This window comes from Corylus avellana, chromosome ca3 (assembly GCF_901000735.1).
Source record: "Corylus avellana chromosome ca3, CavTom2PMs-1.0".
Classification (NCBI taxonomy): Eukaryota; Viridiplantae; Streptophyta; class Magnoliopsida; order Fagales; family Betulaceae; genus Corylus; species Corylus avellana.
In genome coordinates this window covers 6,305,538-6,323,723 of record NC_081543.1, presented here as the reverse complement: position 1 = coordinate 6,323,723, position 18,186 = coordinate 6,305,538, and the positions used below count along the sequence as shown (strand labels likewise).

At 32.5% G+C, this 18,186-nt stretch overlaps 1 protein-coding gene across 3 annotated transcripts; it reads right to left on the bottom strand.

The window, feature by feature from the left end:
- Window positions 1–1,969: 1,969 nt before the first annotated feature.
- LOC132175601 (uncharacterized) lies at window positions 1,970–13,497 on the bottom strand. Of its 3 annotated transcripts, none has more exons than XM_059587591.1 (10): window positions 13,337–13,497; window positions 8,802–8,887; window positions 7,821–8,230; window positions 7,382–7,555; window positions 4,960–5,133; window positions 4,468–4,635; window positions 3,911–4,034; window positions 3,317–3,544; window positions 3,071–3,195; window positions 1,970–2,828 (listed from the first exon to the last, which is right to left on the bottom strand). In XM_059587591.1, exons 1-10 carry the CDS (start codon window positions 13,364–13,366, stop codon window positions 2,443–2,445), a joined length of 1,905 nt encoding a protein of 634 aa, XP_059443574.1. In that variant the 5' UTR covers window positions 13,367–13,497; the 3' UTR covers window positions 1,970–2,442. The 3 variants fall into 3 exon arrangements, with proteins under 3 accessions (XP_059443574.1, XP_059443575.1, XP_059443576.1); XM_059587592.1 differs by having other exon boundaries at window positions 1,971–2,825; XM_059587593.1 differs by lacking the exon at window positions 7,382–7,555 and having other exon boundaries at window positions 1,971–2,828.
- Window positions 13,498–18,186: the final 4,689 nt, after the last annotated feature.

Below are 18,186 nucleotides of genomic sequence, written 5' to 3'. Positions count from 1 at the left end.
AGTTGACGTGTCTCGGACTCTTACGGATTCTGTACACTAGATTTATTCGATGGGACATGTTAGTTTACAAACCGCTTATAAATGCCATGGTAACATATTATTTTGTAATTAAATTTTGGAAAAAAAATTTGAGATGTGTAACACTTTTTGTTGGACCAAATGTTATACATTTCAAATTTTTTTCTCAAAAGTTGACCATCTCATGAGTTTGTGATATACTTTTCAAAATAATATTATTTTGACACATCATTTATCGTCAATTGGTGACATACTTTTCAAAATAATTTTTAAATGTGACACATCATTTAAAAATTAACTTTTAAAAGAAAAATTTTAAATTGAAGATATGTAGCACTTCTCATTGATTTATTGTCAAGGGTGGGATTTTTACATGTCTTTTAAAAAAAATTAAATAATATACAAATTATTAAATATATCAATTTAAAATTATGATGATAAAATTAATGCTGTTAGCTGGGCGAGTAATATTACAAACCATATATATTTTTATTTTTACTTTTTGTTTAAAGTAATCATCTCAATCAGCTCTTAAATTCATGTATCCATTAATCCTTAAAATAAACTTTTGTTAACAATGACTAATCTAAAGGCCGACAAACATGGACACATCAACTAGTAAGATTGGTAAAATGAGAGTATAATCTGTAATATTACAAAAACAAAAAAAAAATTAAAGACTAATACTTACAAAGTACAAACAAACAAAATTAAGACTAATTGACAATGACAAAGAAAAATAGTAGTGAGACAAGAGTGTGGTTTTTAGCATTGTTTATTCAAAAATAATAATTACACTAACCTTATGTGATTAGGGGTTTATTATGGGAAAATAAATCAAATTATTTAAAAAATATGGGTCGCAGTTTTTGTTTATTTTTCTTATGTAGAAAGAAAAGGAATAATAATAAGTTCTCCATCATGCCAATTTTTTATTTTTTATTTTTGGTTCATTTTGGCATAAGAGATGGACAAATGCATTATTAAATATGTGAGGTCATATGTAGATCCTGTAAATTCAATGGTGAATTTGCTAAAAAGATGGGCAAGAGATTGACTTGTCATATATGATCTATTTCATGCTCAGAATTTCAAGTCTGTATTTAACGATGGACATGATTTTTACAATATTTAAATTTTTTCAAAGATTTGCCAAAATTGACTTCATATACATGGTGAGATACACTTATTTTAAATACTGAACATAAAATATATACTATTAATTTCATTTGAAATAGAGAAAATCATATGAACATCAATAGGACTATTAATTTGTCCCCCAAGGGGTAGCTTAATCGGCTGTACATGCCTAAAATAAAGCGAAAATCACTAGTTCGAATCCTCCCTCCTCTTCCCTTCCCTTGTATGAACATGTTAAAAAAAAAGAAAAAAAAGTACATCTTATTTTTATTTAAAAAAATTGATGTGATATAAATGTGAAGAGTATTTTGTATTTAGATTATTTGTTAATAATTTTTTTTTTTTGGTAACAAAAGACAAGAAAAATATTAACCAACATAGTGATTCTTTTTTATTAATTTTTGGATGAATGAGTACAATTCTGCAAGAAAAATATTAGACTTACAAACAAATTTTATATAAAAACTTTTACAAACTGATGTGGCACAACATGATTGGATATAAGATAAGTTCAAATTTTGAAAAAAAAACTAATCATGTTGTGTCCCATTAATTTGTAAAAGTTTTTCTATAAAATTTGTTTGTAAGCATAGCACTCCTCATTCTGCAAAACAAGCAAAAACCAAGATTTTGGAATAGACTTGAAAATCTCAAACTTCACTGCAACGAACTCAACCAAAACAAAGATCAAACCTTCGCCAAAATCCAGGAATCAATCCCTTAATGATATTGATAGTAAATGTCTTCCTCTTCCCAAACTTATTTTACGAAGAAGCTGATTTGCATGCTTAATAGCGTTGCGATTTCTCCAAATATGATAAACAAGCCTAAAAACAAAAGCTTCAACAATATTTTCTCCTACCAAGTTTAACATAAGAAGAGACACCTTGGAAGCAAAGCAACAAAGGAGGTTGCCGGTGAACATCTTACTATATCTGATCAAGCAGACAATAGTTGTTACAAAATCGAATTTCAGTTTATGGACAACCTAATTTGTCCATGATGAAAGAAACTGTACAAATACACTGTACCGTATGATGCAAGAAAGCAATCTGTAGGGCAATTTAACGCTTGTGTCTCCAATTCTAACTTGATCTTTACATTGCTGGACCAACTGAACTATTCAAAGAGTTAGGGTTTGGGCTCAAGACCTATATTTCCTATATTTACTATTTTCACAAATTAATCTTGAGAGACAACCTTAAGACCTATATTTCCTATACCCAAAAAATTATAAGTTCTCCCACTAACCAGAAGAGGTTTTTCCTTTGTCACTATGGTCTGTCATGAAGTATCTTTCAAATCTGTTCTTGCAATCTTCTCAAAGCCTGGAGGAAAGCCAAGTTGGTCCACAGTGAAATGCTTCCCATTTGAGCTTTGTAAGGGGAGCTCCAAAGCAAAGTCACCTCTAGTTTTGTCAATATCCCCAGAACACAAAGCAGAGACATCTCTCCTAGATGCATCTTTTGAAACAACAATATCAACTCTCCCCATGTCCTTCCCACCTACCATATCAATTTCCATATCAACTTCTTCACTGTTCTCCACGCTCGTGTGGTCATTGCTTACACATTCCAAAGGAGAAATGAATGGAGTATCTTCCTCACCTACCTTGTCAAGAGTCTGATTGTTTTCAACTACGCGAAAGACTCCCCACAAGAAGCATTCTGCTATTTTCATAATAAACAGGTAAATCATAAAAGAAAGGTGCTATTTAACTGAAGTAATATGACTTTATGTATTCCCAAAATGCACGATCATGTTAAACCAAGGAAGTAAAGAAATTCGTGAGGAAAATTTAAACCAGAAAACCTAAGCAGTTGTCCTTAGTATACTCATCTATGGGAAAAGCTGAAGCAACAACAAAAAAGTATATGAAAATGTAAGAAAGAGTGGATGCCGGATAACTCACCCTGTGAGTCCATATGCAGCTGCTTTGATGTAAATATCAGCAACTCCACACCATCAATGCAGCTTCTCATCATTGAACTTTCGACCTCCATCAGCTCAATCAGGCAGGCAATGTTCCCTTTGGATCTAGAAATCAATAGAAGACATGTTTTAAAAAAGTTTATAACCAGTAAATCCCATTAGAATGAGAAAAAAAGTAAGAAGAAGAAAAAGAGTTTTCACCCAGAAATCAAAGTCCAAAACAGACCTCTCAATATTATCTGCAGGGAAAAAATATAGAGCAATATCATTAAGATCAGGACAATCGTTCTGGAAGAGGTCTGCCCACATTTGGCACCGAGGAAGCAGCTGAACCTGAAGGACTTGAGGCATTCCTTTTGAAAACTCCAAGGCTTTACGACTGACAGTAAATGGAGGTTGAGCCTGGAATCCACCATAAAATTTAACACGTGTAGCAGTTAAAAGAAAGCCTCCCCTGAAGAAAGACAAAACAGTGAAAACTTTTTAGAGCTGGAAAGCCATGGCAATTTCAATTACAAGATTTACATGCTCGAGTAAATATCTAAAGGAACATTACAACTTTTGCACCTTATACCATTAAGGAAAGCATTCACTTAAATGGCTACAATATCATAAGATTAAGCATCTGCCCTGCACATATTATGAAACAATCTACCAGAAAAAAAGTCATGAATATAATCTGCCTGTGCGTACCAAGAAACAATCTACCAGACAGAATGGTGGAAATATTGAATTCTGTGCATTCCTTAATGAATGAATGACTTCCAGAGTCATAAAAGAATAGGTTATATGCAAAATCATGAAGAGAATGGTTACCCACTTCCAAGTAACATGTAGAGACGGGAGACTATCAGAACATAGCTTGAATTTGGGTAGAATATTCAGCAAATCTCTTTCTTCAACATCAGAGTTCTTATATTCAGCTACAGCTTCAAAGTTACCACCTAAAAAAACAGAGGAACAGCAATTAGTAAGAGCAATCGGATTACAAAATAAAATTCCAACAACAACACCGTTTTTAATATCATGTAATGATATTATGACAGTTTATTCGAATACATCTTTTATTTTATTTAAAAATAAAAAAATAAAAAATTGGTAAGTAAAATCATATCTTGTCTAGATATCATGGCATATGCGTTTTAATGTCAGAACTTTATCAATTTAATTGTAAAAATCTATTCTTTTTTTTTTTACTAATGAAATGTAACTAAAATAAAGTGAAACAATTATTCAGTCTCTTAACACTTAAACCTTTTTTCTTTTTTCTTTTTTTTTAAAAAAATCTAGATATTTAACAATAATGAACAGAAGATAGGCAAGACCCAATACTTCATATCAGTAAAATTTATTAGTAAATGGTGCCAAGTCTCTTGCCTGAAGTGACAATTGGAGAAGTATGCATCAGTGGTGAAAATGTGCATGATCCTCTGTTTGCATTGTTCTCTATCTTCATTGTAGAATTTTCATGTTCTTTAGCAATTGGGGGATCCATTGGTAGTTTTCCAGAAATATCCTCCTCCAAATCCACAAGAGCCATTTTTTCTGAAATAGATCATTAGGACTAAGATATAAAAGAAAATCTATATATTGAAAGATAAAATACCCAACAAGTGCATTACCTTTTGAGTTTACTTATGATAAAAATACTGAATTAATAAATGCCCCCACTTAAATCGAATCCGATGCTTTCTAATTGGTGAAAGATAGCTTTAGTAAGGCAAAAAAGAAATAAAAATGTTGACTTCACTTCTAGGTTTGTTATTAGAAAACTTCTACGTCAGCAATGGAAGTTGCAAAATAATGATATGCAAAGAGCCCAACAGCTCCTATTAGTAAATTCATTGGCATCAATAGGGATTCCGTTACCTGAATTGACAATAGGTGAAGAATGTCTTGTTGGTGAAGGTGTACGTGATGCTTTATTTATAGTATTCTCTGTCTTCATATTAGATGTTTCAACTTCTTTGGCAGGAATAAGGGCTCCCGTCAATGGTTTCTCCATAACAAGCTCCTCTGTAGCAGCTATAAGAGCCCCTTTCCCTGACATGGAGACCATATAATCATTCAATTGCACTCATATGTAAATATCATTAATAGCACAAACAACCAGGCAAGAGCATCAAACTTGTATGTACTCAAGATAGTAACTTGTACAGCCATTTCATAGCCTGTTGGTAAAAGTTCTGGGAGGACTTTTTCATAGCTAGGTTTGCCTAGTGAGGCCGCTATTTTCTTTATTGAAATAAAAAAGAAAAGGATTGTACCAACTGGTTCATACAATCCCAATTTGCATCACTCATTTGAACTACTACTTGTACCTAAAAATATTATATCATAATTAATTGAAACTCACAGTTAGTGATTGGGATGATGTAATGTACTTTTCTTCTAACCCTAGATAGAATGCCATAAATATTATATCCAACACTACTATTACATTTGAAAAAAAAAAAAAAAAAAAAAACATTGATTACTAACTGAACCCATACATATGACAAATAATAACATATTTATATCATAAAAATAATTTCAAACCTTTCAGTCGATTATAATCCAAAAAGTAACATACTCAGTTCCAATGCAGGTGACTTTAGTTGAGGCTATCAAGTCTATACCAGGTTTGTTACCAAGAAAAGCAAAAAATAAAGTTTTTTGAGTTGACTCAAAAATTTCAAGTTGAGCCACCAAGTCTAGACCAGCATCTACAATGCATTGAGAGAGAGCACAAACCGTAAGTGCGCAAATCATATTGACTCTTTAGCTTTTTCTCTTCCATCTATGTTAACCTATTTGACGACAACCTTTATGTAAATATGTAGAAAAAATACAAGATCTTTCAATCATTTTATTTTTTTTCTCTTTCGATAAGTAACAGAAATTTTATTTGGAAGGGGAGAACCTGAAGTATGCATGTCATATACAATTGATACACCTACAGAATCACTTGATGTTTGAATAATGTAAAGTCAACATAGTTTTTCCAGTTCTTATTTATTGAAATCAGCCACTTAAACTTCATGTGAGAAATGTGAAGGACAGATTTAACAACCCCAAGCCTTGATTTGGTGTGGATGATTATGTTGTGGCTTCTGCATAGCATTTAAATTTAAGTTTACTTGCCGAGGTTTACTGTTCAAGGCACTGTATCAAGCATGTTGCATAGGGGTCTTTTATTATATCAAGTAAAATGTATGGTCAAAATAAACTTCTTTAAAGGGTCATGATTAAGTGCTTTTACAATTAGGTGAGGTTATTGGAAACCCTATATATATATATATATATAACTCAATTAATTATAATTCTCTTATCAAAATTTTACAACCGGTTATGAATTTTCTCTCAAACCCTAGAAGATCTACTGCTTTTTTGGAAGGAGTAATTCCTAAGAGAGTATGTTACAATTCTAAGTGTCCCACATCGGTTAAATGCAATCTTAACCATGTGTTATTATCTTTTGGGCACTCTCCCCTTCCAAGCCAATTTTCAAGGGTAAGTTTTATATGAGGTTTGTATCATTTGATATCATAACCGTTGCCACGTTGAGTATGAGATCGAACGTAGCTCATAGAGTATGGGATCGAATGGGTTGCGACTTTGTGACCGAGTCCCAAAGGGGGCAACCTATAGGCTAGATAAAAATGTCTTGGTGTTATGTTTAAGCATAATGGTAAGCTATTGAATACTAGTAGGTGAGTATTACTGCCAAAACAGAAAAAGTTATCATCGAGTCAGAGTCAATATAGTGGGCTGTCGGCTGTGAAATGTGATAGTATATTACAATCCGAAGTGCCCCACATTGGTAAAGTGAAATTTTAACTATGTGCATATAAGCTTTTGAGCACTCTCCCCTCGTAAGCTGGTTTTCAAAGATAATTCCTACCTGAGATTTGTATTAGAGTACTAGTGCGATGCTAGAAGTGATTCTTTGCTTTTTCATCGTATGTTCTTTGGTTCCCACAAAGATAACTAGATCTATAAGCCCTTAATTTTCCCAATCAATTTCACCGGTACCCAATTTGTTACAAACACTAACTCTAATTTTTGTAACCCTTGATTTTCCTTTTGCCATCCTATGTCCTTTTTTCTTTCATCAAGACAAATATAAAAGCATTTATAAGTAAGACAACATACATTAGTCGCTTCGTATTCTTCATTGAAACTTTTTGGACTTTCCATTCAACATTTTCTATTTTAATGAGTCACGACATTTCATTCAATAACGAAAAAGTGACAATCTTCAATTAAAGGCAAAAAGAACTTCAAATAAGAACACAAAAAGTTTTCTTGCCTGTACTGACAACAGTCGAACATTTTTTTGCTAGTGAAGATGCACATGATGCTTTATTTATAGCCTTCTCCACATTCGTTTCAAAAGTTTTAACTACTTTAGCAGATGGAGAGGTAGCTGCCAGTTGTTCCTTGTGACCATATTCCTTTGTGAAAGCAACTGGAGCCTTTGGTTCTGACACAGAAAACATAACAGCAACTGCATGCTTAAGATGAATAGTTGCACATATACACCTTTAATCAACACAAGCACAAAAAATCAGTTACACCCTTGCAAGATTTTGAGAATCTCATCTGTTTCTTTCCATCCCTTTCAAAAACCTTTTTTCAGTTTTCGGGCTAAGATGTAGGAACTATCCCCAACTGAACTTGCATCAACCATAGATTAACCTACAACTACTGTAAAAGTAGAATCTTCAAAAAATAAAATTAGTTATCACCTTCTAATTTTTTTAATGCTTGAGATGTCTGTTGATTAGGCATTGAACGCACACCACCATGCCTAGGAAACTTCACAAGTCCTGAAGGTCGAACACTATGATATAATTTCAACCTTAAAAGATTTCGTTTTTCAGTGGCTCCCGATGATAGCCTAATGACTTCCTCAGTAGGAATGAACTTCACTTTGCCCGTTTCTACGGGCTTTTGCCTTCTAGGATAAGCCTGCCCCCGTGAACTGGGACCTGATGTATGCATACTTTCATTGCAGACGACATCAGGGGGATCCAACGGCATGGTTCTTACAATGTCTTTCTTCCTACCAGCTTCTGGTGAAACTATGTTGTTTGACAAACATGATTCACAAATCCAGTCTTCTGGGATCCATCTGAGATTAACCCACATGCAATAACTGAAAATGGAAAAAATGGAAACGTTTTGAGAAAAAGGATGACCATAATTCTAATCTTCGTATTATATTCATCAAACAAAAAATTTAGATTAAGGCATAATAGGAGTTTGGTGTAGGCAAGAAGGAACTTGTAACAACAATGTTATAAGATCTAGCAAGGAAAAGAAAAGAGGGAAAAAAATAAATAAATAAATAAATAAAAGTGGAAGAAGATACCATACACATCCAATCTATTCCATCTAGGTGACCTTACAAAATTTAGAAGTATAACATAGAATGATTATGATGGTTCAAGAGCAGAAAAGAAGTATAAGAGATCTGTCCGACCACGTTTGGTTTCAAACACACTGCATTTGGGCCATGAAAGAACCAGCAGAATTAGGTCTCCTCGCTTTCAAGAACAAGGGAAACAATATACCTAAAAAAAATTATGCATATCATTTTTCTTTGACTGATCATAATTAGAAGACACTATTCTAGCAAAAATGAGGGAAATAAAGGTCACACTCCTCCACACACACACACAGAGAGAGAGAGAGAGAGAGAGAGAGGGCTAAGGGTATTATCATACACATGTTCACGAGCTATACTGCATTTACTGCAAGTAGCAATCAATTCTTCAAATCCAACATCACCACATATGTCACAAGGCTCATTCTGCAAGGTGGAAGAGTATCGCATATGAATTCCAAATAAAATAAAAGTTACTAATCAATGACAAATTTAATGAAATTTAATTAAATTCAATCAAATTATTTAGTTCCTTTAGTCTGGCCATCACTTAGAGTAAACACAAATGACAGTGCTGATGTCATAAATTATGTGATCCACATAAACTTGGTATTCATGCCCCCAGACAAACCGCAGAGACAGGACCATTTCAATTCAAATTGTTTGAGCATGAAACTTTAATGCAGAGTGAAGACAGAAGATACATGATGAAATATAACTTGAAACAAGTTAATAATTGTGACGGTAAAATAGTAAGGAATGACTATGATGTATGTACTTAGAAACAGCATGTACTGGTATGGAAGAATCTGCACAATATCAAGTGTCCTTGTATAGTTAAATTCTACAAAAGTGCTTACGGTTTGGACCCAGCACAGTGTGAGTCAAGGCAGAGTTCTTTAGTTTAGCGCCTTGAGAACTAAAAACAAGGTGAACTTCAATGAACAAAGACCACTTAGGTCACCAGCTTCTGCAATTTTGTCCATGGAACAATTAAGAATACCATGTTCCTAGAGATGCTAAATTCAAGGTGGACGGCACAAGGGGTGTGAAGGCAGAGTTCTTTAGTTCACTGCCTTGAGAACTAAAAACAAGGTGGACTTAAATGAACAAAGGCCACTTAGGTCACCAACTTCTGCAATTTGCTCTATGTGAGAATTAACAAGATGTTTCTAGAGATGCTATAAAAAAAAATAAAAAAAGGAATACCAAAATAGAATAGGCAAAATGCACAATGGTGTTTCCATAGGACTAAGGCAGTGAAGGTAGTGATTTGAGGCAATTACAATCTTGTGAAGGTAGCATAATTGTTGATTGATACAATAGCGGAAGATGGAAGCACTTGTTATTGGTGATCATGATCATGAGGGTTCTGGTAACAATAATACAACTGTGTCAACACTGAGTAGAAATGACATTTGATTATGCAGATGGTGCTTAAGAGTTAAGGTTGTCCAATAAATTTTTACTTTTAGGAGGAAAATATCAATATTGAGGATTTTGGTTATATGAAGGAAATGAAAGAGATAGATTATGCATTTGCAATAGGCAATACAGTTTTTATGTCCACGGTCTTAATAAGTGAACAGTGTTTCGCGTTCAAGATTACGCTACGATATATAAGAAGAACAACATGCATATGAGATTCACACTTTTTGGGACTGAATTTGAAGTTAACGGAAAATTTCATATAATAGCAGAAAGCTAAAAAGAGTGGCCAGAGACTTTTATCCTAGCCATATCTTTCACAATTAGTCCTAGAATTTACCCATCCATCTGTTCCTTACTAAGCACCCCTATTAAAATCCAGAGTCATCTTACTAGAAGCAGGGTAAGTTTCTCCGGTTACTTAAAATTCCATATTCCAATTGGGTGGGGGAATGCATAACTCTTTGTGAAGCATGGAATATAACAACCGTGCACTTATTAAGTGAACAGTATTTCAACCTTAAAAATAGGAATACAAGGTGCCAACGCTTTCACAATAATTGTTCAAGAGTATCGCACAATGGTGTTTCCCAGGGTTAAATATTCCTTGATTGGATCTGGAAAAGCCAGGCAGCTAATTGAAGCTCTAAATTCAAAGCATCCAAACATATGTCCAGTGTTTTTCAATGGTAAAGACTGAACTTTTGAAAAATTAAAAATTCTAGGGGATTGAAAAAAAAAAAAGAATCTACCAATCTTGATAACAAACAAACATATTCTAATTAATTAAAGAACCAATATATGTTATCATTTTGCTCCAAATTCTCAAAGAAAGGAAAAAAAATTCCACAATATCACAACCGTGCTCAACATGGTAAGTCCAACTTTCTTCACCCAAAACTCAGTTATAGCTACAAAACAAGAAGATCAACATGACACTAATACTGTTATTGGTTATAACGATCCTGGATCAGACCAGATTTCACAGTTTCTCAAACTAGATCCCTAGTCTTATTCTAGATGATTGGAGCATAACTTCCCTTATATTCCAATTGGGTGGGAGGGTTGTCCTTCCTAAATTTTCTGGTCATAATTGGAACATTAGTGAACTGAACCTAAAACCAAGGTTAATCCAAGCAACAAGCACCCCATAGTTGGGTTGGATTTAAGTTGTATAATTCTTTCCCTTGCCATCCAAACATGTGATTAGCCCAACAACGGTAAATAACATTCAGTTTAACCAAACACCATCAAGAATAAGTAGGTCCAAATGGTCTATACAAGACCTGAAACCAGAGTTATAGACTGACTGAGTAAAAGATTACTACAAAGCACCTTTGTGAAGCATACATGAATAAGAAACGAAGCTAAAATACAAAGAAAAAAACAAATGTAATATCATCCGTTTCTGAAGTAATTGAAGTATGGCTTGCAGAAACTCATAGTCTCTTAGTCAAATGAAACTTAAAATGGTAAAACTGAATAATGGAATATAAAAAGGGCATAGAACTGTGTGCCCTGAAGAAGGTACATGATGTAGGGTCTCAAACAAAGATTAAAATGCAAGGGGAATAATGCGACAAGGTGACATCAAATACATAAGCACCTTTGTTTTAAAATCTATAAGGCTGAAAGAAAAAGTATCATTATCAAACAGGACAAATATCAGAATGCCAACAAGACTAGAATCTAAATCATCATAATCAAAATGATGATGGTGTCAATAATCAACAACTAAAGAGACAATAATGGCATAAGAACATAGACCATCATCTAAAGCCAAAAGGGTTTGACAAGAAATTTAAGTCATTTGTATATTTTGACTAAGTACATTGAATGCATAACTCCTCCTATACAGAATTCTATAAAGCTGAAGATAACCGATACATTTTAGGAACCACTTACAAATGATCATGCAAGTATTGGAAATAAAAAGGGGAAGACACAAAAATTACACACTAATTAGAATGCATTTTATAGTTAAATGGCATATCTTTCCTTCATAAGTAAGGAGTGGAGGGTAAGGTCAAGGTTCAATTCCATACAAGGTGCATGAGTAATATTTTACCTCTCAAGAGAATATATTCCATCCCAGTAAGACTTAAGCATTTAACTTATATGACAAACCATTCTTAACTGTTGTTCACTGAGGCATTACATTGGAACTGAATCCCACTCCACTAAATAACATACTATAATAATAAATTTCTGTGCATTAAAGGACCCATCACAAGGGGCGTGACAGTTCCCTTCTTTATGCTGACATGTTATGTGTGATGAATACTTCAATTAAGTGAGTGTCACATAGGATCCTACCAATCAAGTATAACATGTATCTTGCCCAATATGAACATGGCTTCTTAGTATCCATGCTACTTAAAAACTTTTTTTTTGAGGGGAAATACTACCGAAAAAAAAAAATTGAAATAATTGATTCCACTTGTAAAAAAAGTAAATACCGAAGTCAATAGGTATCCGCTAGCTAAAGACAATTTGAAATACCATTACATGAAATAGAAACTGAAAAAGGAAGGACAAGGGTTTAATTTGACCTGCTTCCATTGCAAGTATGAAGCTGGGGTTTTCTGTGAAGTTTGTAAACTAGCTTTCTTTATATTAATGTCAAATAAAGGTGGATTGCCAAGGCAAACGCTTACTCTTTTTTTTATACAGTGTAATATTAGCAGAAGTACTTTCGTCTCCTCAACTTCCCAAGTTCTTATGATCATCTTTGTAATGAAACGGCAGCTGCTTCAAATTTTACGTTAGTTAGAGCCCCAGATCCCAGGACAAGTTGTAAATAATAGTATCTAGGAACAAAAGATGACTTTGATTCAACATGCAGAAAATTAGAAAATATATATATATAAAGAAACAAATTAATACACGCATATATATGGAAGAAGTAAACGCATCTACGCCTCTACTAACAGACATAGCAAACTTCTCACAACAAACAAAGCTAAAAATTAAAGGCAAACAAAAGAAACGTAATAATCTGTATCAACTTTTATGAATTAGTTTAAAAAAGTCAAAAAGACAAAAAGAAAGCATTTTAGCAATTTTTCTTGTTTTCTTGTGAAGATGGATAACATCACTCTCCTTTTAAAGAAAGAGAAGCATGTGTAAGCAAAACCTACAACAAGTTTTATCCAAACAGAGAAGGAATACAGAGATTTTCCAGAATATAAAACCATATTCACCCATAACCATAACATTATAAAAGTAAAAAAAATGAAAAACAACGAATAAAAGAAAAAAGAAAAATCTCAACAACACATTCTAGAAGAAAGAGAAGAAAAAAAAAATGCAAAACCCACTTCACCCAATATACACAGCCCAACGAAAGTGGGGTTGCCAAGTTCAAAAATGGAGACGAGAGAGAGAAAGAGAGACAAAAACAATGATAAGTTAAGGTTTTCAGGGCTTTTTTATGCTTTATTTTACCGAGTTGGTGCAACTCCGAGGTGGCTCCATTGTTGCCGATGTTCTTCTCTATGTCCTCGTGATTTGGTCCATTCTTCTTCTTCTTCTTGGAGAATCAAAAAGTCTGCTTGTGGGTCAAGGCAGGGGACGGACCCAAAAGACCAAAAAGAGAGGGAGAGTGTTTTTACAAAGGAAAGAGTGGAATTTATTGTGAGGGAGAAAATGGTTGGCACATGGCAGGGAGTTTTGAGAGGAAAAATGAAGTATGAACTGACTCTGACGTGACATAAATTAGAAAGTGATTTTGAATTTTTTATTATAAAAAATAAAAAAGTTATTTATTAATATGAAAAAATGAGGTTGATTTTTTTTTTTTTTTTTAAGAGTTAAATATATTTTTACTTTATTGTAGTTTAACAATTTTATTTTTTGCTCTTTAAGTTTTAGTTTTTATCATAGGAGCCTGAAGGTACATCGAGTTTATATAAAGACGGAAATAATACTTCCTTCAAACTTTCATCCAAAAATTGACAGAAATTCATATCAACATCTCCAAAATCTTGACACAAGTCTATATACAAAATTAAAAATAAAAAAATAATTTTTTTAAAAATTGAAAACATTAAAAAATTAAATTTAATTTAAATTAAAAAAAATAAAACAAAACACAAAAACAATTTTTTTTTTTTTTTTTTCGAAAGAAGCCACCCCATTTTGCCTTGGCCCCTTGCCGCTTTGGAAGGTGGTTCAGCCACCCTGAAGGGCCAACCTTTTTTTTTTTTAATTAGCTTTTTTGGATGGAGGTAGTTCGGCCACCCCAAATCAGCCAGCCTGAGGTGGCCAAAACCACCCTAGGCCAAACGGGGATGGCTCCAACACCTTTGGGGGTGGTTTTGGCCACCCCTAGTTTTCAACTTGGGGGTGATTTCAGCCACTAGCCGTCCACCCCTTTCCAAATATATATTTTTTTAATTTTAATTTAAAATATTTTATTTTATTTTATTTTATTTTGTATCTGGACAAGTGTCAGGATTTTAGGTGCGCTGACATTGATTTCCATTCATTTTTAAACGAAAGTTTGACGAAGATGCCATCTCCGTCTTTATGTAAACCTGAAATACCTCATGTGATAAAAACTAAACCCTAGACGACAAAAAATAAAGTTGTTAAACTACATGAGATAAAAAAGTATTTAACTCTTTTTTTTTTTTTTTTAGGGGAAATTACAGTTTACCCCTCCAAAGTTGACAACGTTTTTCAATTCAAATATCAAAGTTTCAATTTTTGCAATCCACCCCTACAAAGTTCCAATTTTTTTCAATTCAACCAATATTATCCCAAAATTCTTACATTGCCCCTAATTTTTATTTGAGTTTTCATAATAAAAAAAAAAAAAAAATTGGTGGTGCAAAAATGGCTAGATGGCCAAAGGGATGGCTACTGCCACCTCGAATTTTTTTTTAAAATTTTTTTTTTATAAAAATTAGGGGTAATATGGGAAGTTTTTGATACTATTGGTCAAATTGTAAAAATTTGAAACTTTTGGTGGGTGGATTGCAAAAATTGAAACTTTGGTGCTCGAATTGAAAAACGCTGTCAATTTTAGGGGGGTAAACTGTAATTTTTCCTTCTTTTTTTTTTTAAGATAAATGTTCCTTTTTTTTTAAGAACTGTAATTTTTCCTTTTTTTTTTTTTTTTTTTTTTTTTTTTTTTTTTCCTATAAGTAAGAGTCTCTTTGGATGGTTACTGTCACTGAGGACCCAACTCTCGGGACCATGGGTTGGGTGCCAGTGCCACAGGCACAGGGTGAAACGGTGGCACTTGACTTTCTGGTATTAGTTTGCTTAATAATGTTCAAAATTATAATTTCATTCTATTACTGTCCTATTTTTTTATTATTGTGGTAGTGCAAATTTTTGTTTTTTTTTAATTACGAGAAAATTTATAAAAAGAATATCAAAAGAACGAATTAATACTGCCACATCAACAATTGAGAGAACTTCTTTCAAAACACTGGCAATTGTTTTTTTTTTTTTTCCTTTTTTAAGAAATGAAAGAGACACAATATTTGCTCAATTTTTTTCTTATGTGGTTATTTTAAAAAATAAATAAATAAATTTTTTTTGAAGCAATAATATCTTATGTGGTCTTTTTTTAATTATAATTTTTTTATAAAAAAAAAAAATAGTCTTTTTCTTCGTAATAATTACCTTTTTTATTTTTATAAAAAAAATGACCATTTTTGTGAAGAAAATTACCAGTTTTTTTTTAATACCAAATAAAAAAAATGATATTATTGCTTCAAATTTTTTTTATTTTTTATTTTAAAAGACCACATAATAGAAAGTTTAGCCAAAGTTGTCTCTATCATTACTCTTTTTTTTGACATGTCTACAAGAACATTAGGAGCATTGTTTCTAATATTATTTTAAGAAAATTATAAAATTCATTCATTTTTAACCATCTTTATATATATATATATATATATATATATATATGTTCATTATCCCAGCATGATTCAAAGTTTGAAACTACAATACCATTTAAAAATCCAAATCGTTTTGATCATGGGAAACTAAATCAAATTATAAAATAAAAAAATATAGGTCTCATTGTTTGGTATTTTTCTTGTAAGGAATAATAATCAGTTTTCAGTTCCCATCCACCCAACAAAGTAATGATCATTATGGAAAGGGAAATGCTAGACATCTCAAGACTTCCTTCTCAAAAGTTATTTTCAAATGATGTGTCATCATCCTATGAGTTGGTGACACACTTCCCAAAATAATAAATCTCATGAGATGGTGACACATCATTTGAAAACTAACTTTTGAGAGAAAAATTTGAGATGTGTAGCACTCCTCAAATAAAATTTCTAAGAGCATCTCTAACCGTAGTGATTATTTTAACTACTAAAAAAATACTTTTTTTAATTATTACTTTTTTAATGCAAAATCCAATCGATTATTTATTTCACTCTCTACTTTTTTTAATTATTATTTTTCAATGTACCAAAGGGAGAGAGAAACAAATAAAAAAAAGAAAAGAAAGAAAGAAAGAAGAAGTAAACCATTGCCCTCAATATTATATTCATTCAATGTGTTACAGTAAACTTTCATATGTAAAAAGCGAAAGTTCACTGTATCAAACATTTTACTTTTAAGCATTTGTTGGAGAGCCAAAATGAGTCTATTTGTTAAAAAATTTGTTATGTCTTTTGTTTTCAACAACTGCATTAAATTTTCAATGTACAGAGATATCCTTGCCATATGAGTAATGCTATACACCATCGTCACCCATCCTCCAATGCATGTGGCATGGTTTTTTCAATAAAAAAATTAGCGCTTTGAACTTTGATGTGATTTGACAAACTCTCATAAACTTTAAAATCTTTCACTTTGAACTTCTGAACTTTCAATTGCTCTCAATGTGGACCCCTCCGTCAGATTTTAAATGTTAGATGACGTTCATATCTCTGACTTTTGTATAAAATTCTAACTTTACCCTTAATTCCAAAACATTTTTTTATTTAAAAAAAAAAAAACGAAAATCATGGATATTTTGGTATTTTTAACGGCTAAAATTGACAGAGGGGTCCATATTAAGAGCAAGTGAAAGTTTAAAGGGGTCCAAATTGAGAAATTTGAAAGTTTGGGGAGTTTGTCAAATTTCGTGAAAGTTCAAAGGATTAAAGTAAAGTTTAAATCAAAAATTAAATTAAAGGTACAAAACAATTGTTCATAATATATTTCAATTTTAAGCTCTAACACTTATCAAACTAGAACTCAGTGTTTTTTAAATCTCGAAACTCCTCTTTGATTGAATATGTATTAAATTTCGCTTCAATTTATCTTTCAATATACAATAATAATTGTATGAGTTGTCCCCAAGGAGTAGCTCAATTGACTAGAGACTACGCTTTATGAAGCGAAAATCACTAATTCAAATATTTCTCTCATTTTGTGTGGACATGAAAAAATAAAAAATAAATAAGGCTTAATTTGTTTTTTTAAAAAAAATCTTTCAAAGCAGGATATAATTGAGTTTTTTTTTTTTGTTTGTTTCAAATTTTTGTGATAAACCAAGCAAAGATAAGCTTAGTTGATACTTGTGACAAATCACTCAGCCGGATTGAATGACTTTTTTTTAATGGGTCTGAGCTCAAAATTCAATGATATGTTTCTAACATTTTGCTCATTTGGGCAATTGTACATACTACAACACTGCTTGAGTGCAATTTGAGGGTGTGGGCTAATCAAGGCCTTCTAGAAGTCTTACTACAAAAAGTATGGGGGTGGGGCCTATGAGCTTGCTCTTGGGTACAACAAGAGTGTTGGATTTGGGGCCTTTTGCCTTGTAGGGCCATCTGCCTTATAAGTTTTATGGTAAGGGGCCAACGACTAGGACCAATGGTCCAAACATGCTAATTTTACCTTGTATAAATATTTGTAAACAAATTACAATATTTAAACCGGAAGGATCCATTTAGTTATATTTGAAAGAATATTTTCATCGTTTCACTTTTTGAGAGGATAAAAATACCCCTCAAATATAAGTAATTGGATATTATCAAAGATCATAATTCAAACAAATTTGGGGGGGGGGGGGAGAGGCTGGCCCCGACCAGCCACCCCTAATTCCGTCTCTACCTCCCCTCGTGATTGAGTTCCACGGAGAGAGGAACGTTTCTATCTTCTTCCAAACCTCACCCTTTGCTCTCATCTCTACGATAGTATTCCTAACGTTTTAAAACCTTAAAAATTCTTTCAAGATTTTTCTCAATATATTGTTTCCTCTTAAAAAATAGTGTACCTATGTTTCTCATTTACTATTTAAAAAAAATAAATATATAAGGGAAAATGACACTTAC

Excerpts from the sequence above, each read along its gene's own strand:
- LOC132175601 (XM_059587591.1), bottom strand. The coding sequence starts at position 13,366 with ATGGAGCCACCTCGGAGTTGCACCAACTCG. Across the intron at positions 4,636-4,959 it reads TTCACCTATTGTCAATTCAG|AAAAAATGGCTCTTGTGGAT; the intron begins GTAACGGAATCC and ends GATCTATTTCAG. Across the intron at positions 2,829-3,070 it reads GCTGCATATGGACTCACAGG|CAGAATGCTTCTTGTGGGGA; the intron begins GTGAGTTATCCG and ends TTATGAAAATAG.